The 23,773-nt window shown below is 41.1% G+C and overlaps 1 protein-coding gene across 2 annotated transcripts in view; it reads left to right on the top strand.

The window, feature by feature from the left end:
- The first annotated feature begins 3,298 nt into the window (after nucleotides 1–3,298).
- Nucleotides 3,299–23,773, top strand: part of phyhd1 (phytanoyl-CoA dioxygenase domain containing 1) — a 61,073-nt gene continuing 40,598 nt past the window's right edge. The window contains exons 1-2 of one of the 2 annotated variants that reach the window (XM_060935613.1): nucleotides 3,299–3,447; nucleotides 3,562–3,602. In XM_060935613.1, the coding sequence (XP_060791596.1) occupies nucleotides 3,570–3,602 (33 nt within the window). In that variant the 5' untranslated portion in view covers nucleotides 3,299–3,447; nucleotides 3,562–3,569. Of the gene's footprint in view, nucleotides 3,603–23,773 lie in introns of both variants that reach the window. The other variant, XM_060935611.1, reaches the window with a different exon arrangement.

The raw sequence follows: 23,773 nt of genomic DNA, 5'->3' as shown, positions 1-23,773 counted from the left end.
TATCATATGCAGAGAACTCACCCAAACTGAATGGTTGAAGATTAGGAGAAAAAAATCACCTGGTATTTTTCTAGTTTTCAACTGTCCAGTTTCCATGAGTCTGTGCCCATGATATCCACAAATTCCTCTTCTTGGCTAATAGGAGTGGAACCTGATGTGGTCTTCTACTGTCGTAACCTATCTCCTTTAAAAGGTCGGATGTGTTGTGCATTTTGTGATGCTTTTCATCTCACCAGTTGAAAAGAGTGGTTATTTGAGTTATTATACACTTCCTGTCAGCTCAAACCAGTCTGTTCATTCTCTTCTGATCTCTCTTATCAACAAGGTGTTTCAGTCTGCAGACCCTACGCTCACGGGATGTTCTTTTGTTTTTTTATGTGTAAGCTCTGGACACTTTTGTGTGTGAAATTCTGAGGAAATCAGCAGTTTCTGAAATATTCAAACCAGCCCATCTAGCACCAACAACCATGCCACAGTTAAAGTCATAAGTGTGTTACGCTGCTGCCACATGAGTGGCTGATTGGACAACTGCATAAATGAGCAGGTATACAAGTATTCCTATTAAAGTGGACGGTGATTTTGTAAAATTGCTTTTTAGGAAATTGAATGGTTGCAAGTCTCCAAGGAAAGATGGGATTTCTACATTGGTGGGATTGATGCAACTTTTTTTAAAAAAACATCATGCTCAACAAAGTTAGATCTTAGATTTCGGGCCAGTAATGTGGTAAAACAATTAAATAATGATGTGATTTGAAACAGGTGATGGCAACAGGTGATTGTAATCATGATTGTAATCATGGAGGCAGTCATGGTCTAAAGGTTAGAGAAGCAGCCTTGGGACCCAAAAGGTTGCTGGTTCGATTCTTAAATGCCCTTGAGTAGGCACCTCACCCCCAACTGCTCCCCAAGTGCTGGGTATGTGTGTGTGTGTTCCTTGGACGTTGCTCTGGAGAACAGCATCTGCTAAATGCCTGTAATGTAATGATTTGGTACAAAAGCAGTATCCTGGAAAGGCTTAGTCTTTGAGGAGAAAAGATGGGCTGAGGATCTCCAGTTTGTCAACAAATGCATGAGAAAATTATTGAAATGCTTAAAAACAATGTTCCTGAAAGAAAGATATGAAGGGATTTGTACATTTCATCCTCTACAGTGCATAATATCATTAAATGATTCAAGGAATCTGGAGGAATTTTGGTGCGTAAAGGGCAAGGGAGCCTAAGCTGTGCACCTGTGATTTCCGATCCCTAAGACGGTACTGCATCAAGAACCGTCATTCATTTATAGCTCATATAACCACATGGGCTCGGGATTACTTTGTCAAGCCTTTGTCAAGCACTGGAATATAGAGTTACATCTATAAATCCCAGTTAAAATTTTACTGTGCAAAAAGGAAACTTTATGTTAACTGTGTCCAAAAGCACCATCAACTTCTCTGAGCTTGAAGGCATCTGGGATGGACCATCAAACAGTAGAAATGTGTATTGTGATCAGATAAATCAGGATTCCTAGTCTTTTTGGGAAGAAACAGATGCTGTGTGCCCTGGACCAAAGATGAAAAAGAACCATCCAGACTGTTTCCACCAACAAGTCCAAAAGCTAGGGTATGTCATGGTATGGGGTCGTGTCAGTGCTCTTGGCAAAGGTAACTTACACTTCTGTGATGGCAGCATTAATGCAGAAAAGTACATTGAGATTTTGGAGCAACATATGCTACCTCCAAGACAACATCATCTCCAGGGATATTTCAACAAGACAATGAAAAACCACATTCTGCACACATTACAAAGGCGTGACTGTGGAAGAAGAGGTTGCTTGTCTCCTCTGTCCCCAGTAAAGAGTGTGTGGCGAATTTTGAAATGAAAAATATGACAACAATCCCATACTGTTGCACACTTAAAACCTGTTTACAGGAAGAATAGGACAAAATAACACCTGAAATCCTTCAACATTTGGTGTCTTCAGTCCCTAAGGGTAGTATCTCACTGGGCTGCGACAGCCCGCGACTAGTTGGAGACACAACAATATGCGAATTAGCGACAATATTCACTTGGAATCACACTGAATTGATATTCGCATATTTTACCACAATTGTTGAGTCTCCAACTAGTCGCAGGCTGTCGCAGCCCGGCTTTCCCTCGGCAGGCAGGGAAGTAGAGGACACCTCACGGAAACTGACTTGAGAAGGGTTTGCGACAGCTTTGCGACACCAGCAACGCATTTGCTGCTATTTTGAGAGAAATTTTGTCGCACTAATTTTTTGAACATGTTCAAAATTTCAGCGACGAAGGAGCGACACTTTGTGACTCATGCGAGGAAATTGAGAAGCCTCGCGAATGTTTCAAGACACTTTTGAAACTCTCTCGCGAATGACGTTCGCAACTTGTCGCAGCCCAGTGAGATACTGGCTTAAACATCTTTTGAGTGTTGTGAGAAGGAATGGTAACATTATAAAGTGGTAAATGCTTTACTTTCTCCATTTTTTAAAAATGTGTTGCAAGAATCAAAACTGATGTGTTTATTTTTTTAAAAAAATCATGAGGTAAAGCATCAAATAATGTGCTGCTGTATTGTTTTGAGTGCAATACAGGTCAAAAATTATTTGCAAGTCATTGTTTTCAGTTTAATTTCAATTTACCGTCCCAACTTTTCCTGATTCGGGGTTGTATGTTGAATAGAAAAATGTGCTGTATCCCCCACCACCACCACACACACACACACACATTCACTCACTGTATAAACTTATTGGGCAAAGACATGATAGCATGCTATCTCTTGGGGAGAGAAGAGTGGAATGGATTATAACAGGATTATAATGTATTATCAAGTCAAGTTTATTGTCAAATATGCTATACATGCTCGACATACAGCACAGATGAAATTTCAGTCCTCTCTGACCCACGGTGCAAACAGGCAATGCAATAAATAAAAATAGAATAATTAAAAAAAAACAACAACAATATAAACAGTATAAACACTAGATAGGAACTAGACATAGACTAAACACTCAGACAAACAATATAAACAGTATAAGTAAACAGTATAAACAAAGAACAAGACATACGGGTAGACTAAACACTCAGACAATATAAACAGTGTAAACACTAGATAAGAACTACACACAGACTAAACACTCAACAGACAATATAAACAGTATAAACTGTTATTAATAATTATTATTAAGTTTTAATAAACTTAAGCTTATTTCATGGGAAAGGTCATAACATTAAATAGTTTTGAAACTTATTTGGAGTGGATCTGATCTTGTGATAGGTCCCCCCCAGACGTGGGGTGGGCCTTGGGCTCGTAGGTGGGGGCTGTGATTGGGCCTCCTCTTGTATAACAGATCAATCACAACAATTTCTAACAAACATAAACAAATGGTCATTTATTGAAGAACAACAAGTCATATTTTTATTCCTTTAATCTTGGGAAACAATTGTAATGCAAGTCAGTTGCATTTTGTCCTTTTAGACTGCAATATTTGATCATTTGCCACCTTAGATTTGTCAGTATCTGGAAAAGGCTCATTAAACTGGTGTACATTCTCTCTCTCTCTCTAAGAAGTAAGTATGGATGTCTTAACACAGCAGGAAGTCAAAAAGGTGAGTTAAAACCTACATTATTGACATCTTCTCTAGCACATAACGATATAACAACTCATTTCAAAACGTAATTTGTTGTTGTTGTTGTTTTTGTCGAAGGACTCGTCCAAACGTATATAGATGTTTCTAGAAACGCACTTTTTCTCCTCCCATCCACTCGAAAACGGAGCTTTTAGAAACCACCTTCTGACGGTGGAAAAACTGTAAAACTTTTCACCGTTTTTGAAAACACTGACATCACAGCTGTTCAGCAGGTTATTACTTTCTGGTCTTATTTTTTCTTTCGCTAAGACCTCGCCTCAGCGTCACACCGTATGATACTGTTGGGAATTCCGGTTCTTTTCAGTGAGTCAAGAAGAGCCGATTCTTTTGGCTTCCAAACGATTCCCTGCTAGTTTTCTTTTTATCCACACTGGCTGAAGTTGTTGTACTACTTGCTAACACTGAATCTTATCCTTTGATTAACAAAATAAACATTATGCTTGGCGCTTTTCTGAACAAATCATGTGGTGATCAGATTCAGTCGATGCCCTTCGGTGGTGATGGGCTGTCTGAAGCCGAGGATCCAAAGTGCATATCGAGTATAAGGGGGCGTGTCAGATCCGGAAGTAAGATATCAATAACTAACGGTAGGGGCGGCAGAGGGGGGGCGCCCCCCCAAAAAAAATATGTTGGGGGCGGCGGGGGGGGGGGGGGGGGGGGGGGCTGTGCCCAGGGCCGTAACCAGGATTTTTCAAATACCGAGGTCAAACATTGCGATACATCTTATTTGCCAAAAAAAATGTCCTAATATGGTGACTTTTCATACATTTTGGAAACGAGTCAAAATCACAAGCCCAACAAGATGAACATGTACATAGGTGAACATGTTTATTTTAACAATTTCAAAACTGCACGATCACAAAAGTATTTTGTGTGTATGTGTGTGCGTGAGTGAGTGAGTGAGTGTGGGTGAGTGAGTGAGAGAGAGAGTGTGTGAGAGTGAGTGAGTGAGAGAGTGTGTGAGAGTGAGTGAGTGAGAGTTTGAGTGAGTGATGGAGTGTGAGTGTGAGAGTGAGAGTTTGAGTGAGTGATGGCGTGTGAGTGTGTGAGAGTGAGAGTTTGAGTGAGTGATGGAGTGTGAGTGTGTGAGAGTGAGTGAGTGAGAGTTTGAGTGAGTGATGGCGTGTGAGTGTGTGAGAGTGAGTGAGTGAGTGAGAGTTTGAGTGAGTGATGGAGTGTGAGTGTGTGAGAGTGAGAGTTTGAGTGAGTGATGGAGTGTGAGTGTGTGAGAGTGAGTGAGTGAGTGAGTGAGAGTTTGAGTGAGTGATGGAGTGTGAGTGTGTGAGAGTGAGTGAGAGTTTGTGAGTGAGTGAGTGAGTGAGAGTTTGAGTGAGTGATGGAGTGTGAGTGTGTAAGAGTGAGTGAGTGAGTGAGTGAGTGAGAGTGACAACGCAATCTAGCCGAGCCTGAATGGACTTCAATTGCTTTTTAAAAAATATATGCCCTTTTCAATAGCAAAATACTAGACGGTTATTGGACAAAACTGACTAAAACGCTACATTCGGAGACTGAGCCTCACTGGAGATGGGAGTCAATAAGAGGGGCGGGACAAGACTTCCCGAGAGGAGGCTCATCTCCAGCTGGTGATTGGAGGAGGAGCTGTGAACGCGGCTGGGCTGGTCATGATTGACAGAAAGCAGTCAGAGGTGGTACATCATGTTGTAAATAAAATGTGAACATAAGTTTGCTACCCGTTTTCATTTCCGTTCGAAAATACAACCAATGATCAAAACAATAGTGTCTTGGGTTCACGTTAGCCTATAGTCTGGTAAGTTAGCAAAATAGCTCAAGTCTCGTCAGCACCCAATAACTTCATAAACAACAGGTCACGACTGTCCAGCCTTTTCTGATCTGAAACGCACCAAATCAAATCGAGACGAGAGAGAATAAAAGAGTTTGTGCCGCCTGGAAAACGAAAATCCCATCTAGCTAAGTGGCTTCGACTGTTGTTGCTTGAAATGCTAATTAAAATTGCACTGTTAATGATCATAAGCATTCCGGCACATAACTGTCAGTGACTGGCAAAATTAACTCCCCTTCTTCCCTCTTTCTTTTTCTCTCACTTGCTGACTTTCCAAAGCTGAGTTTGGTTTGTTTTAGTGTAGTAGCCTTCTTCATCTTATGTCAATTTTCAGATTCCACGACTAATTGACAAACTGACTGGCTGCGGAGTCGGACCTTGATGAGAACACTTCTCAGCTCTTGTATATCCCGCGGTGCTTAGCTGACTATCGCGAGGCTGCCTAATATGAAATGTTTCCAATGCCGGATATTTCAGCTTCGTTTAAAAATGATTATGTGGACTTTATTTTTAGACAAACAAATGAGAACAGGGGGATGCAAGCTGAATTTAGAATTTTCCACCGATCAAAGTCAGAACGATTTTCATCATATATTAATTTCACATTTCTGAGTGAAAAAAAAAAAACCGTGGGAAAAAAATGCCGAGGACATGACCTCGGTGTCCTCAATGGTAGTTACGGCCCTGGCTGTGCCCCCCAAGTTATGATGGAAGTCCTTTGACTATTTACAAGGAAGAAAAGGAGAGAGTAGTGTGAATAAACAGCCCGCTGTGCGCCTTTGTTTTCCCTTATTAAATCCCACTGAGTCCCTTCATCCCGGCGCCATCCCTTTGTACTGTAGGTTGGTACCGCCCATTCGCACCAAAACCAATGCAAATTAGCCTGGCCCTGACGTCACCGATTGCCTCCGCTTTCCGGGATTTTCCTTATTTGGCTTACTCAGAACTGCAAAACCCATCACTTTTTTTTTTTTAACTTTATTGCCCAAATGAAGAGGTTATACAACCCCGATTCCAAAAAAGTTGGGACAAAGTACAAATTGTAAATAAAAACGGAATGCAAAGTTTAAAAATTCCATATTTTATTCAGAATAGAACATAGATGACATATCAAATGTTTAAACTGAGAAAATGTATCATTTAAAGAGAAAAATTAGGTGATTTTAAATTTCATGACAGCAACACATCTCAAAAAAGTTGGGACAAGGCCATGTTTACCACTGTGAGACATCCCCTTTTCTCTTTACAACAGTCTGTAAACGTCTGGGGACTGAGGAGACAAGTTGCTCAAGTTTAGGGATAGGAATGTTAACCCATTCTTGTCTAATGTAGGATTCTAGTTGCTCAACTGTCTTAGGTCTTTTTTGTCGTATCTTCCGTTTTATGATGCGCCAAATGTTTTCTATGGGTGAAAGATCTGGACTGCAGGCTGGCCAGTTCAGTACCCGGACCCTTCTTCTACGCAGCCATGATGCTGTAATTGATGCAGTATGTGGTTTGGCATTGTCATGTTGGAAAATGCAAGGTCTTCCCTGAAAGAGACGTCGTCTGGATGGGAGCATATGTTGCTCTAGAACTGAGGTGGGCAAACTACGGCCCGCGGGCCACATCCGGCCCGTTGGCGTTTTTAATCCGGCCCGCAGAAGACAATCATATAAACGCGATTGAGCAGATCTATAAACTATAAGCTTCAGTGTTATCACGTAGACAGGTGTTCTAGAGATCCGTCTTTCCAGTCAGTCGTATTCATGCGAGATTACATTTGCAGAGTGGTGCAGCGCGTGCCATGGAAGTCATTCTGGCGCCCGTACCACTGATGATCTCGAGAACACAGGATAAAACCTGACAATGAGTGGTCCTAAAAAAAGAAAAGTGGACAGTGAGTGCAGGGTGTTCAATAAAGAATGGACAACTAAGTATTTTTTTTGCTGAAGTCCGATCAAAGGCTGTATGCCTTATTTGCAAAGAAACCGTTGCAGTTTTGAAGGAATATAACATCAAATGGCACTTTTCCTCCGAGCATGCTAATTATGCTAACAACCAGTCAGCGCAAGCACGGACGAATACAGCTCAGCGGTTGCTGAGTGAATGTGAGTATTAACACTTTCTCTTTTTAAAACTATGTTGGAGCTGTAATAAGATGGTAGTCACATGTTTACAGACATAATAATATAAAAAGTATAACTCTTAGTAATTTTGGTTGTCGTGGGTGGCTGCTGTAGTGCTGGTGTTTGTTTTTAAAGTCTAGGTCACAACCGGCCGTACGTGCTCCTACGGCCGGTCTACGTGCAAAAAACGCAAGAAACGTACGGAGGGCGCGTGTGTGACGTGCTGATTTTCGAGCCGTAGACTGGCCGCAGACCGGCTGCAGAGGTTCTTTGTCATGTCAAACAAACTCTATGGGCGCTTACGTTTTTTTTCAGGTTGCAAGACAAACTTACAGCCAACGCGCGTCTTTCTCCACGAACAAAAAAAATCGCACGCCCAAAAAATCGTACGTCCGGTTGTGACCTAGGCTTAAGTATACCATGTGCTTTTGGGTGTCTGCTCCGCCCCTCATTTATGTCCCTGTCTATTATGAGCAGCTGACCTTGCTTCTGCTTATATCTGTTCCTGGACTTTTGCCTGTGGAGGTTATTCTGATCTATGAGTGGCCTTTTGGAATATGAAAACCTGTTTGGAACCTGTGTTTTGATTTTTTGAGGACTGGAAATATTAGTGAGTGACTTTGAACCTGAAAACCAGTTTGGAGTTTTTTGCTTTCTTGAGCTGTTTTGTTTGATTTTGTGGGCTGGATGGATCCAGTGCCAAACCATTGAACTGCAAACATGTTGGCATGGTGTGGTACCTCTCCTACTAATGGTGGTTGGTTGGACTGGCAGGCTGGAAGTGGATGGTTAAAAAAAACACTCAGGTGTAAATCTATGAGTTCAGTGAAATGTACAAAAATGATATGTACTGATATGTAATTTAGTTCAATTTAATGATATGCAATTTAGTTGTATGTATAAAATGATACAAATATACAAATACACTGGCATCCTACTCATCCTGGCAGCTCAAAGATATAATTTAAGAATTAAGTGTGCTACTTTTCTTACTGTCACGTGTGTGTGTGTGTGTATGTGTGTGTGTTACTTTTCTGGATGGATCCAGTGCCAATCTATTGAACTGCAAACATTTTTCTGCTTTGCCTTTGTTGACTGAGAACTAAAATAAATGACAATCTGATCTGCATTTGGGTCTCTGTCAGTGAAGGCCTTACAATAACACTAAAGCTTTTCTGGTTTATGTTCGATATGTATGAATTTGGTGCTGGCCCAGCCCGCCTGGCAAATTTCAAAAGTCAATGTGGCCCCTGAGCCAAAAAGTTTGCCCACCCCTGCTCCAGAACCTGGATATACCTTTCAGCATTGATGGTGTCTTTCCAGATGTGTAAGCTGCCCATGCCACACGTACTAATGCAACCCCATACCATCAGAGATGCAGGCTTCTGAACTGAGCGCTGATAACAACTTGGGTCGTCCTTCTCCTCTTTAGTCCGAATGACACGGCGTCCCTGATTTCCATAAAGAACTTCAAATTTTGATTCGTCTGACCACAGAACAGTTTTCCACTTTGCCACAGTCCATTTCAAATGAGCCTTGGCCCAGAGAAGATGTCTGCGCTTCTGGATCATGTTTAGATACGGCTTCTTCTTTGAACTATAGAGTTTTAGCTGGCAACGGCGGATGGCACGGTGACTTGTGTTTACAGATAATGTTCTCTGGAAATATTCCTGAGCCCATTTTGTGATTTCCAATACAGAAGCATGCCTGTATGTGATGCAGTGCCGTCTAAGGGCCCGAAGATCACGGGCACCCAGTATGGTTTTCCGGCCTTGAGCCTTACGCACAGAGATTCTTCATGATTCTCTGAATCTTTTGATGATTTTATGCACTGTAGATGATGATATGTTCAAACTCTTTGCAGTTTTACACTGTCGAACTCCTTTCTGATATTGCTCCACTATTTGTCGGCGCAGAATTAGGGGGATTGGTGATCCTCTTCCCAGCTTTACTTCTGAGAGCCGCTGCCACTCCATGATGCCCTTTTTATGCCCAGTCATGTTAATGACCTATTGCCAATTGACCTAATGAGTTGCAGTTTGGTCCTCCAGCTGTTCCTTTTTTGTACCTGTAACTTTTCCAGCCTCTTATTGCCCCTGTCCCAACTTTTTTGAGATGTGTTGCTGTCATGAAATTTCAAATGAGCCAATATTTGGCATGAAATTTCAAAATGTCTCACTTTCAACATTTGATATGTTGTCTATGGTCTATTATGAATACCATATCAGTTTTTGAGATTTGTAAATTATTGCATTCCGTTTTTATTTACAATTTGTACTTTGTCCCAACTTTTTTGGAATCGGAGTTGTAAAAAAAAATTAAATTAAATTTAAAAAAAAGGGTCACCTTGTGATTGAACTTTATTCAACACATATTGGTTACATAGAATCAGAGTAGATAAACCATCGCATATCGCACAGTAAGTTTTAAGTATTATTCTAAATTAAGGCCTAGAATGACAGGGGTCCATCTTCTTATGAACAGTGGTAATTTCAACTGTAAAATAGCAGTAATATTTTCCATGATATAGACCTGTTTGATTTTTTTGTATCCACTGGGCTTTTGTAGGGGTACTAGGCTGCATCCAATTAATAGTGATTATTTTTCTTGCAATCATTAATAGAATATGTAACATGTAAGATTGGTCCTTAGAAAGCAAGTCTTCCGGCATTTTCTCCAATAAGAAAATTAAGGGGTCCAGAGGGATATCCATTCTGAAAATGTTGTCCAATTCTTCTTTAATGTCTTTCCAATATGTCTGTATCACAGAGCAATCCCAAAATACAACCCCGATTCCAAAAAAGTTGGGACAAAGTACAAATTGTAAATAAAAACGGAATGCAATGATGTGGAAGTTACAAAATTCTATATTTTATTCAGAATAGAACATAGATGACATATCAAATGTTTAAACTGAGAAAATGTATCATTTAAAGAGAAAAATTAGGTGATTTTAAATTTCATGACAACAACACATCTCAAAAAAGTTGGGACAAGACCATGTTTACCACTGTGAGACATCCCCTTTTCTCTTTACAACAGTCTGTAAACGTCTGGGGACTGAGGTGACAAGTTGCTCAAGTTTAGGGATAGGAATGTTAACCCATTCTTGTCTAATGTAGGATTCTAGTTGCTCAACTGTCTTAGGTCTTTTTTGTCGTATCTTCTGTTTTATGATGCGCCAAATGTTTTCTATGGGTGAAAGATCTGGACTGCAGGCTGGCCAGTTCAGTACCCAGACCCTTCTTCTACGCAGCCATGATGCTGTAATTGATGCAGTATGTGGTTTGGCATTGTCATGTTGGAAAATGCAAGGTCTTCCCTGAAAGAGACGTCGTCTGGATGGGAGCATATATTGCTCTAGAACCTGGATATACCTTTCAGCATTGACGGTGTCTTTCCAGATGTGTAAGCTGCCCATGCCACACGCACTAATGCAACCCCATATCATCAGAGATGCAGGCTTCTGAACTGAGCGCTGATAACAACTTGGGTCGTCCTTCTCCTCTTTAGTCTGAATAACACGGCGTCCCTGATTTCCATAAAGAACTTCAAATTTTGATTCGTCTGACCACAGAACAGTTTTCCACTTTGCCACAGTCCATTTCAAATGAGCCTTGGCCCAGAGAAGACGTCTGCGCTTCTGGATCATGTTTAGATACGGCTTCTTCTTTGAACTATAGAGTTTTAGCTGGCAACGGCGGATGGCACGGTGACTTGTGTTCATAGATAATGTTCTCTGGAAATATTCCTGAGCCCAGTTTGTGATTTCCAATACATAAGCATGCCTGTATGTGATGCAGTGCCGTCTAAGGGCCTGAAGATCACGGGCACCCAGTATGGTTTTCTGGCCTTGACCTTTACGCACAGAGATTCTTCATGATTCTCTGAATCTTTTGATGATATTATACACTGTAGATGATGATATGTTCAAACTCTTTGCAGTTTTACACTGTCGAACTCCTTTCTGATATTGCTCCACTATTTGTCGGCGCAGAATTAGGGGGATTGGTGATCCTCTTCCCATCTTTATTTCTGAGAGCCGCTGCCACTCCAAGATGCTCTTTTTATACCCAGTCATGTTAATGACCTATTGCCAATTGACCTAATGAGTTGCAATTTGGTCCTCCAGCTGTTCCTTTTTTGTACCTTTAACTTTTCCAGCCTCTTATTGCCCCTGTCCCAACTTTTTTGAGATGTGTTGCTGTCATGAAATTTCAAATGAGCCAATATTTTGCATGAAATTTCAAAATGTCTCACTTTCGACAATTGATATGTTGTCTATGTTCTATTGTGAATACAATATCAGTTTTTGAGATTTATAAATTATTGCATTCCGTTTTTATTTACAATTTGTTCTTTGTCCCAACTTTTTTGGAATCGGGGTTGTATGTGGGTATGGTCCCCCACCATGCCACAGTTCCTCTAGCAGATATTAGGGGCATTGTTTTTAAACCTTGATACCTTCAGAGGTGTCCTAAAGAATCTTATTTTCACCTTCCAGTCAAATTCTTTCCACATCTGACTTCCAATCCCTTTATGACTTGCTAAACATATATCTTCCCATGTGTCATTATCTATAATTGTACTGAGTTCCAATTCCCATTCACTTATATATACGTGATACCTGATGCTTTGTTGATACCAGTTGTTGATAAATATGTATAAAATACCTTTCAACCTCAGTTGGATCTCTTTTAAGACTATCCCAATCTGTGTGCTCAGTGATGTAATTTCGTACTTGTAGATATTTATGCCAGTCATTTGAGGGCAAGTCAAATTTTTCTTTGAGTTGTGAAAATGATCGCAATGTGTTGTTTTCAAACAACTGGTTGACAGTAATCAACCCCTTTTCCACCCATCTCCTGTATGCTAAGTCTGTCAAAGATGGCAGAAAATCAATGTTTCCAAAAATGGGCATTGCCCTTGATAGCGCTATAACCCCTTTTACGGTAATTGCTTCTGTGCACTGTTCCAGACTTTTAGTGTGTGTTTAACCCAGATATTATTAATTCTTATCTTTTTCTGAGCCTACTTACGAAGAAAAGGGAGAGTAGATAGTGATATGCCTGTTAAGGAATTCTGTTCAATGGATAGCCATCCTGTTTCTTTATCATTGGTCACCCATGCCACTATTGCTCTAAGTTGGGCTGCCCAGTAGTACATTTTAAAATTGGGCAGATCCAAACCTCCTTTTTCTTTACCAGCCATCAATATTTTTAGGCGTATTCTGGGTCTCCTGTTTTGCCAGATAAATGTTGATATGCGTTTTTCAAGAAGTTCAAGTTCAAGTCAACTTTATTGTCAATAATGTCATATGTGCAGGACATACAGAGAATTGAAATTGCGTTTTCCTCTTATCCGCAGTGCAAACAGTAATAAACATGAAATATAAAATATAGGTACAAGATATAAACTATACTAAACTATATATACAACACTTAAGAAGCTTAAGTGTTGATTGTGGTACATGGATTGGTAAAGATTGAAATAAGAAAAGGAGTCTAGGAGTCTAGGTAGAATATTCATCCTCACTGACTCTATTCTACCAAAAAAGGACAAAGGCAGCATATCCCACCTACTTACATCTTGGTTGATTGCTTTGACTAGTTTGTTATAATTGGAGTTGTAAAGCTGTGCTGGTTTTGGTGTCAGAATGACCCCTAGATATCTAAATCCCTGTTTGGATTTCCTAAAGGATACCAGTTCATCTAATTGCTGGGGCCATTCGCCACTTATCATCATTGCCTCAGATTTGTTGGTATTTATCTTATATCCTGACACTGCACTGTATTTATTGTGCTGGGATAGAATCCATAGGACGTTCTAGGAATAACAATATGTCATCGGCAAACAGGGCCAGTTTGTGTTGAATCATTCCCTCATCAGGAATGCCCAGTATGAGTGGGTTTGTCCTTATTAATTCCGCCAGTGGCTCTATGCTTAAGGCAAATAAAGAAGGAGATAAAGAATCTCCCTGGCGGGTGCCACGTCCCAATGGGAAGACGTTAGAGCAATGCCCATTCACTCTAACCCTAGATTTAGGGTTTTTATAAAATAGGCCTATCCATTTAATAAATGTGTCATTAAAGCCCATATCCGAGAGTCTGCTGAAGGAAAGACCAATCAACCCTATCAAATGCTTTCTCAGCATCTAAGCTGAGAAGCATTGAAGGAGTAGTCCTTTTGGCCGCAATAGATTGCAGGTTTAGAGCCCTCCTGACGTTGTCCACACCTTGACGATTATTAATAAAACCGGTTTGGTCCGGCTTTACCAGTTTATGTATCACTGTTTGTATTCTTTTTGCTATTATTGAAGTAAGAATTTTAAGATCAACACAAAGGAGGCTGATTGGACGATAGGAAGCACACTGGCTGGGTCCTTGTTTTCTTTATGAATAACACTTATAATTGCTTCTGACCATGATCCAGGTGCCTCTCCCTCCTCCAGTGCATAGTTATAAACCTTACATAATATTGGGGTCAAATCATCGACAAATGCTTTATAATATTCTCCTGGGTAACCATCAGTTTCTGGTGATTTATTATTTTTAAGTTTTAGGATATTATCTCTGATTTCTTTTTCTGTAATTGGCAGAGACAGTACATCAGCTTCCTCTGATGTTAATTTTGCCAGGTTTATGGATCTAAAAAAAGACTCCATCTTGTCATATTTACGTGGATCTACCTGCTCCTCATATAATTTTCTATAGTATGTGGCAAAAGCCTCTGTGATGTCAGTAGGTTGTGTTAGGATTTCAGCACTATCTGGGTTTTTGATTTTGTGAACTATCTTGCTACTTTGTGCTTTCCGCAATTGGAAAGCCAATAGACGGCTTGCTTTATTCCCCATTTCGTAGTATTTTCTATTTATGAACTTTAAAGCCCCCTCTGTTTTGTAAGTTAGTAAGTCATCCAATTTTTTCCTTGTCTCTTTCAGTGCATGCAATACTTCTTGTTTCTTAGATTCTTGATGTTCTGTTTCTACAACCCCGATTCCAAAAAAGTTGGGACAAAGTACAGATTGTAAATAAAAACGGAATGTAATAATTTACAAATCTCAAAAACTGATATTGTATTCACAATAGAACATAGACAACATATCAAATGTCGAAAGTGAGACATTTTGAAATTTCATGACAGCAACACATCTCAAAAAAGTTGGGACAGGGGCAATAAGAGGCTGAAAAAGTTAAAAGGTACAAAAAAGGAACAGCTGGAGGACCAAATTGCAACTCATTAGGTCAATTGGCAATAGGTCATTAACATGACTGGGTATAAAAAGACCATCTTGGAGTGGCAGCGGCTCTTAGAAGTAAAGCTGGGAAGAGGATCACCAATCCCCCTAAAGGCCTCTGCATGCTCTTGCGACAAGGCTTTCGCAGATAGCTTTTCGCAGACAGTTGTAATTTATTGTTGAGCGGGGGAATAGGCGTGCGCGATGTTATTCACCGGCACAACGCAAGGGGGCGCGAAGTCGCTAGGAGTAGTTGGTGGGTGTGGTTAGTGGAGTGTTTATCCTCCGGTTACTTATAATGACTAGAACTTTTTTTTTTTATAACGACTAGAACTGGAGTCGTATAGATGTACGTACTTCCTCAATCAACCACTCTTCATGCTGCTCCATCTTCGCTCGTGTTTTTAAAAATGCCGGTCGTGAAAACAAAACAAACCGGGAAAGTAGGGAAGCGGAAGTGCGTGTACAGCGGGTACAGTGGACCAATCAGAGCCCTCTTGTCTGCAGCGCTGTCTGCGAGGCTTCTGCGGTGGTCACAATTTTTGGGAGGTGCGCGCAGAGCGTCTGCGAAGGTGGGGGGGCTACGCAGACACTGTCTGCGACACCGTCTGCGAGGACTGGGTTGTCAGCATAAATTGGCCTTAATTCTGCGCCGACAAATAGTGGAGCAATATCAGAAAGGAGTTCGACAGTGTAAAATTGCAAAGAGTTTGAACATATCATCATCTACAGTGCATAATATCATCAAAAGATTCAGAGAACCTGGAAGAATCTCTGTGCATAAGGGTCAAGGCCGGAAAACCATACTGGGTGCCCGTGATCTTCAGGCCCTTAGACGGCACTGCATCACATACAGGCATGCTTATGTATTGGAAATCACAAACTGGGCTCAGGAATATTTCCAGAGAACATTATCTGTGAACACAAGTCACCGTGCCATCTGCCGTTGGCAACTAAAACTCTATAGTTCAAAGAAGAAGCTGTATCTAAACATGATCCAGAAGCGCAGACGTCTTCTCTGGGCCAAGACTCATTTAAAATGGACTGTGGCAAAGTGGAAAACTGTTCTGTGGTCATTTCGATTACGTTCATTATGTCTTATATTGAATATATGACAATGAGGCAATGAGGAAATACAACATTAACACACCTGTCAAACCACACACAACACTCCGTCAGATCCTGGTTCATCCCAAAGACAGAATACATCCGGACAACAGATGCAATACCATATATGAGATTCCATGCCAATTATGTAATAAAACTTACATTGGGGAGACAGGAAGGAGTTTCAACACAAGAAAAAATGAACATAAGAAAGAGTGCGAAAAGGAGACAGCTACAAGACAAACCCGAACAATAAAAGAAAAGGCACAACAGGAAAATTATAAGTCAGCCATAACAGATCATTGCAAAAGGGAAAATCATATTATGGACTGGGGGAATGCCAGAGTCATCCGCACAGAAGATAATAAACATCAGCGCTGGATCAGGGAGGCCATAGAGATCCATAAGCGAAGTCCGAGGACCATCAACCGAGATGAGGGAGCATACATGCTCTCCCATACCTGGAGTGCCATCTTGCAGGGGACGAACTGACAGTAGAAGGCATGACCGACCTGTCAATCCAGACAGGAAGGCCATGCCTTCGGAAACATCAGCTGATAAAAGATGCGTCACCAATAACATCCGGTGACACTCAGAGGAAGACGACAGTCGTACATTGAAACATGTCAGGTAAACAAACCTAAAAAATTAGATGTCTGATAAAAAAGAAAAAATATATATATATGTTCTGTGGTCAGACGAATCAAAATTTGAAGTTCTTTATGGAAATCAGGGACACCGTGTCATTCGGACTAAAGAGGTGAAGGACGACCTAAGTTGTTATCAGCGCTCAGTTCAGAAGCCTGCATCTCTGATGGTATGGGGTTGCATTAGTGCGTGTGGCATGGGCAGCTTACACATCTGGAAAGACACCATCAATGCTGAAAGGTATATCCAGGTTCTAGAGCAACATATGCTCCCATCCAGACGACGTCTCTTTCAGGGAAGACCTTGCATTTTCCAACATGACAATGTCAAACCACACACTGCATCAATTACAACATCATGGCTGCGTAGAAGAAGGATCCGAGTACTGAACTGGCCAGCCTGCAGTCCAGATCTTTTACCCATAGAAAACATTTGGTGCATCATAAAATGGAAGATACGACAAAAAAGGCCTAAGACAGTTGAGCAACTAGAATCCTACATTAGACAAGAATGGGTTAACATTCCTATCCCTAAGCTTGAGCAACTTGTCTCCTCAGTCCCCAGACGTTTACAGACTGTTGTAAAGAGAAAAGGGGATGTCTCACAGTGGTAAACATGGCCTTGTCCTAACTTTTTTGAGATGTGTTGTTGTCATGAAATTTAAAATCACCTAATTTTTCTCTTTAAATGATACATTTTCTCAGTTTAAACATTTGATATGTCATCTATGTTCTATTCTGAATAAAATATGGAATTTTGAAACTTCCACATTATTGCATTCCGTTTTCATTTACAATTTGTACTTTGTCCCAACTTTTTTGGAATCGGGGTTGTAATTGCTTAAATTTTTCTCTAGCTCATCCTGTTTACTTAACCTTTGCTTTTTCAATCTAGAGGAAATGGCAATAATACAGCCCCTCATCACAGCCTTAGCCCCTTCCCATAAAGTTATTGGAGAGATGGTGTCATCTTCATTTGTCTCAAAATAATTTGTCAAGTCCTTGTTTATCTCATCTCATTATCTCTAGCCGCTTTATCCTTCTACAGGGTCGCAGGCAAGCTGGAGCCTATCCCAGCTGACTACGGGCGAAAGGCGGGGTACACCCTGGACAAGTCGCCAGGTCATCACAGGGCTGACACATAGACACAGACAACCATTCACACTCACATTCACACCTACGGTCAATTTAGACTCACCAGTTAACCTAACCTGCATGTCTTTGGAGTGTGGGGGAAACCGGAGCACCCAGAGGAAACCCACGCGGACACGGGGAGAACATGCAAACTCCACACAGAAAGGCCCTCGCCGGCCCCGGGGCTCGGACCCAGGACCTTCTTGCTGTGAGGCGACAGCGCTAACCACTACACCACCGTGCCGCCTTCCTTGTTTATTTCTTGTTTAATTAAATCATTATTTAACAATGATACATTAAGTCTCCAGTATTTAAATGATTTGGTTGTCCCTATATTTATTTTTAAGGAGACTGGAGCATGATCTGATATGGTGATTGGCTCTATTTTACATTCCTTAACCCTATAGAGATCCGGTCCTGATATTAACAACAAATCTATCCTATGCCATGTACCTGTGACATAAAAGTGAGGTCCTTCTCCTTGGGATGTAAGCGCCGCCATACATCCACTAAACCAAGTTCGCTCATCATAGCCTGTAGTGTAGAGGACTTTCTAGATACTGAGCCCACTTCTGCAGGTAATCTATCCATGTTTTGTCTCAGGACACAGTTGAAATCACCTCCTATTAACACAACCCCTTCTGCTGTGTCTGCTAATAGAGTAGCTATATCTTTAAAAAAGACAGCTGTTTTCGTTTGGGGCATATAGATTGAGCAGTGTTACTCTTGTGCCACTAATATATCCTTTTTTTTTCCAAGTTCAAGTCAACTTTGTCAATAATGCCATATGTGCAGGACATATGGAGAATTGAAATTGCGTTTCCATATCCGCAGTGCAAACAGTAATAAACATGAAATATAAAATATAGGTACAAGGTATAAACTATAAAAGGAAAAAGGAAAAAAGGGGGGAGGAAAAAAAAACGGCGGGAGTTACACACACAAGCTAAAGCTATCTAAGAAAAGACAAGACAGTGGCAATCCAGAAAGTGCAAATGTGGCAGTGTGAACAGAATTAATGGTATAAATTTAAATTTGACAAATGACAATATACAGTGGTGCTTGAAAGTTTGTGAACCCTTTAGAATTTTCTATATTTCTGTATAAAAATGACCTAAAACATCATCAGATTTTCACACAAGTCCTAAAAGTAGATAAAGAGAACAAAGTTAAACAAATGAGACAAAAATATTATACTTGGTCATTTATTTATTGAGGAAAATGATCCAATATTACATATCCACGAGTGGCAAAAGTATGTGAACCTCTAGGATTAGCAGTTAATTTGAAGGTGAAATTAGAGTCAGGTATTTTCAATCAGTGGGATGACAATCAGGTGTGAGTGGGCACCCTGTTTTATTTAAAGAACAGGGATCTATCAAAGTCTGATCTTCACAACACATGTTTGTGGAAGTGTATCATGGCACAAACAAAGGAGATTTCTGAGGACCTCAGGAAAAGCGTTGTTGATGCTCATCAGGCTGGAAAAGGTTATAAAACCATCTCGAAAGAGTTTGGACTCCACCAATCCACAGTCAGACAGATTTTGTCCATCTCATCTCATCTCATTATCTCTAGCCGCTTTATCCTTCTACAGGGTCGCAGGCAAGCTGGAGCCTATCCCAGCTGACTACGGGCGAAAGGCGGGGTACACCCTGGACAAGTCGCCAGGTCATCACAGGGCTGACACATAGACACAGACAACCATTCACACTCACATTCACACCTACGGTCAATTTAGAGTCACCAGTTAACCTAACCTGCATGTCTTTGGACTGTGGGGGAAACCGGAGCACCCGGAGGAAACCCACACGGACACGGGGAGAACATGCAAACTCCACACAGAAAGGCCCTCGCCGGCCCCGGGGCTCGAACCCAGGACCTTCTTGCTGTGAGGCGACAGCGCTAACCACTACACCACCGTGCCGCCAGATTTTGTCCAAATGGAGGAAATTCAAGACCATTGTTACCCTCCCCAGGAGTGGTCGACCAACAAAGATCACTCCAAGAGCAAGGCGTGTAATAGTCAGCGAGGTCACAAAGGACCCCAGGGTAACTTCTAAGCAACTGAAGGCCTCTCTCACATTGGCTAATGTTCATGTTCATGAGTCCACCATCAGGAGAACACTGAACAATAATGGTGTGCATGGCAAGTTTGCAAGGAGAAAGCCACTGCTCTCCAAAAAGAACATTGCTGCTCATCTGCAGTTTGCTAAAGATCACGTGGACAAGCCAGAAGGCTATTGGAAAAATGTTTTGTGGACGGATGAGACCAAAATAGAACTTTTTGGTTTAAATGAGAAGCGTTATGTTTGGAGAAATGAAAACACTGCATTCCAGCATAAGAACCTTGTCCCATCTGTGAAACATGGTGGTGGTAGTATCATGGTTTGGGCCTGTTTTGCTGCATCTGGGCCAGGACGGCTTGCCATCATTGATGGAACAATGAATTCTGAATTATACCAGCGAATTCTAAAGGAAAATGTCAGGACATCTGTCCATGAACTGAATCTCAAGAGAAGGTGGGTCATGCAGCAAGACAATGACCCTAAACACACAAGTCGTTCTACCAAAGAATAGTTAAAGAAGAATAAAGTTAATGTTTTGGAATGGCCAAGTCAAAGTCCTGACCTTAATCCTATTGAAATGTTGTGGAAGACCCTGAAGCGAACAGTTCATGTGAGGAAACCCACCAACATCCCAGAGTTGAAGCTGTTCTGTATGGAGGAATGGGCTAAAACTCCTCCAAGCCGGTGTGCAGGACTGATCAACAGTTAATGGAAACGTTTAGTTGCAGTTATTGCTGCACAAGGGGGTCACACCAAATACTGAACGCAAAGGTTCACATACTTTTGCCACTTACAGATATGTAATATTGGATCATTTTCCTCAATAAATAAATGACCAAGTGTAATATTTTTGTCTCATTTGTTTAAATGGGTTCTCTTTATCTACTTTTAGGACTTATGTTAAAATCTGATGATGTTTTAGGTTATATTTATGCAGAAATATAGAAAATTCTAAAGGGTTCACAAACTTTCAAGCACCACTGTAAACAGAATGAACAATGTAAACGGGAACAGCAGTCTGATATTATAGGAATTATCAGTATAAATATAAATAAATAAATGGCAGTATGAGCAGAATTTTCAGTGTAAGTATAAATATGGCAGATATGACAGTATAAACAGTGAAGTCTCATCTCATCTCATTATCTCTAGCCGCTTTATCCTGTTCTACAGGGTCGTAGGCAAGCTGGAGCCTATGCTGACTACGGGCGAAAGGCGGGGTGCACCCTGGACAAGTCGCCAGGTCATCACAGGGCTGACACATAGACACAGACAACCATTCACACTCACATTCACACCTACGGTCAATTTAGAGTCACCAGTTAACCTAACCTGCATGTCTTTGGGGGAAACCGGAGTACCCGGAGGAAACCCACATGGACACGGGGAGAACATGCAAACTCCGCACAGAAAGGCCCTTGCTGGCCACGGGGCTCGAACCCAGGACCTTCTTGCTGCGAGGCAACAGCGCTAACCACTACACCACCGTGCCGCCCTAGCAGTGAAATCTATCAAAGATTAAAGATGTATAAAGTGTAAACAGTGTTGTAAACAGTTTTTATATAGTGCAATTAACTATTAAAAAAAGGCAGTACAATGACATATCTACCATCTTTATCTCTAACTATTTCTGTTTGATTAAAGTATACTGATTTATTAATGAGGATGGCCACGCCTCATTTTCTCCCCTTTTCATAAGAAGAACTAAATATCTGGTCCACCCATTCTCTTTTAAGCTTTAAATGCTCTTTTCCTGACAGATGGGTTTCTTGGATCATTGCTATAGAGCAATGTAGTTTTTTGAGTTGGCTTAATATTTTCTTCCTTTTGATTGGATTGCCTAGCCCCTTTACATTATAACTGATGCAGTTTAGACTATTCATACTAGTTCTATGTTTGGAGCCTGTCCTTGTGCCTACTTATATCACTCATTCTTGACATTGAAACATACGTATCAACAAAGCTCTACCAGTAACCAGACTAATCATTTCAAGGTGACAGTAACAAATAAAACACAACATAGAACGTCTAACTATAAGAACAATAAACTTCCACATACCCAAATGGTTTGCTATAGGCCTACTGAAAAATAAAAGAACATTGGCCTCTAAGTTAAGCAAACCACATCCTGGGCAGAGGATGGTGACAGTTCCTCCGTGGGATTCACACAAAGTGTCTTAGCTGCTGTCGTCCAGTTTGTGGAGCGGTCGCTGCTCATTGTGCATACATACACTCAAAGTTCAGCTGAGTTCCGTCCATTACAGAAAATTAAGAGGAGGGGGGAGTAATCCTAACGTTAGGCATATCCAGAAAAAAAATAAAGTCTCGGCGTTGACATCATTTCTTATTCCAAGAGGGCCACAGGGTCTGTGGAAGGCATCCCTCCCACTGCACCTTCCCCACTTCTCTCACTTGCAACATCCCACCTGTAGCGAGACCTCTCATCCTTCATCTGTGCTCTTTCATCGACTTGTGGATGTATGTTGTACTCCGCCAGGAATGGAAGAGCCTCTTTGAGCGTAGGGTAAGTTTGATCCCCATTTTCCATGGTCAGTTTCAGTTGCGCTGGATGAAGGCACTTGGCTTTAATGTTCTTCTCCTTTAGTTGTTTGATGACCTTTCGCACTTGTGCTCTCTTCCTTTGCAATTCCGGAGAATAATCGTGGTCGAAGTATATTTGTTCGTCTTTGTATATTAGTTTTTGGCTCCATGCTTGTCGAAGGATCTTGTCTTTGAATAATCCACAAATCTGACGATTATAGATCTAGGCGTAGCATTGGGGTCTTTCGGCCTGGACGCCAGAGAACGGTGTGCTCTCTCTATTTGCATATTCACGTCTGGCATTGGTTTGAGAACAGACTGAATCATCTCCTTGACAAATTTCATAACATCTTTCCCCTCGCTACCCTCAGGCACACGATATATTCTCAAATTGTTACGTCTTGTTCTGTTTTGCAAATCTTCACATCTAGATGTTAGGTCCCTCTCTTGGCGTAGCAGATAACGTATAGCTCTCTCGTATCTTCTCCCATTGTCTTCACTGGCACTTATACGCTCTTCTGCCTCTGTGTTTCTTTTCTCTAGCTTTGGCATTTCACCTTTCAGGTCTTCCATAGCTAATTCCAGCTTCTGAAGAGATAATTTGGTCTGATTATGTCCTTCCCGGTTTTTTGACCTTAGCTTTTCTAGCTCGGCTAATATTTTGGCTTCTGAGCTAGCGCTAACGTTAACATTATGTTGATTTGGCTTCAAATTATCGTTCTTGTCTTTCGAAGCATCTTGTTTAGTCGTATTTCTGTTTCTAGAAGACGTTGCCATTGTCAAATCGTGATTCAATGCTGAGTTTTAATTATTTTTTTAGGTTATTTAGTATTTGGTTGGACAGAGCTCAACTTCTAGGTTGCTGCTTATTGCATGACGTCACCAGAAGTCTACCCATCACTTTTAGTAGACAAGCTGATTTATGAATATTCTGTGGACTACTTAACCCGTTGCTGTGGCAAATGTCTAGACATGTGTGGTCTCCTTGGGTACTCGCACCAAAGCGGGGACCCTGTGACAGCAAGGCTATGACAGTGTCGCTACATTTGTATCTGACTGATAACTCGTGTACTGTCCGGATGGCTAGATAGCGTTCACGAGGCATACAGTTTTGGGGGCCCAGAAACTTGATGCTGCTCTAGATCTACATGAATTTGCTTGCTGCCCTGACCTGCTGCATGGTAAGAGGGTGTTATTCACTCAACGATACTAAGTAGACGTAATTACGTTATAGTATCATTGGTTCTGTTTCATATAGAAAAAATATATAGATGAAATGTACTCTAATAGAGACATTAAACTTAGCTTTACGACACCAAAATACGACACCAAACATTAGCGAAGAAAACAGGCTAACTTAGTGAAATGTATCTCATTATGCTTTTTCAAATGAGGTGTTCATGCCTTCTAGGGAGGCGAATCAGACACCTCATATTATCCGAGTCTTTGCTTTACTCCAGCATATTGAAACATCTTACTGAGGGA

This window comes from Neoarius graeffei, chromosome 12 (assembly GCF_027579695.1).
Source record: "Neoarius graeffei isolate fNeoGra1 chromosome 12, fNeoGra1.pri, whole genome shotgun sequence".
NCBI classification, from domain to species: Eukaryota; Metazoa; Chordata; class Actinopteri; order Siluriformes; family Ariidae; genus Neoarius; species Neoarius graeffei.
The sequence above is the reverse complement of the archived record's forward strand: the minus strand, read 5'-3'. Positions and strand labels throughout refer to the sequence as shown.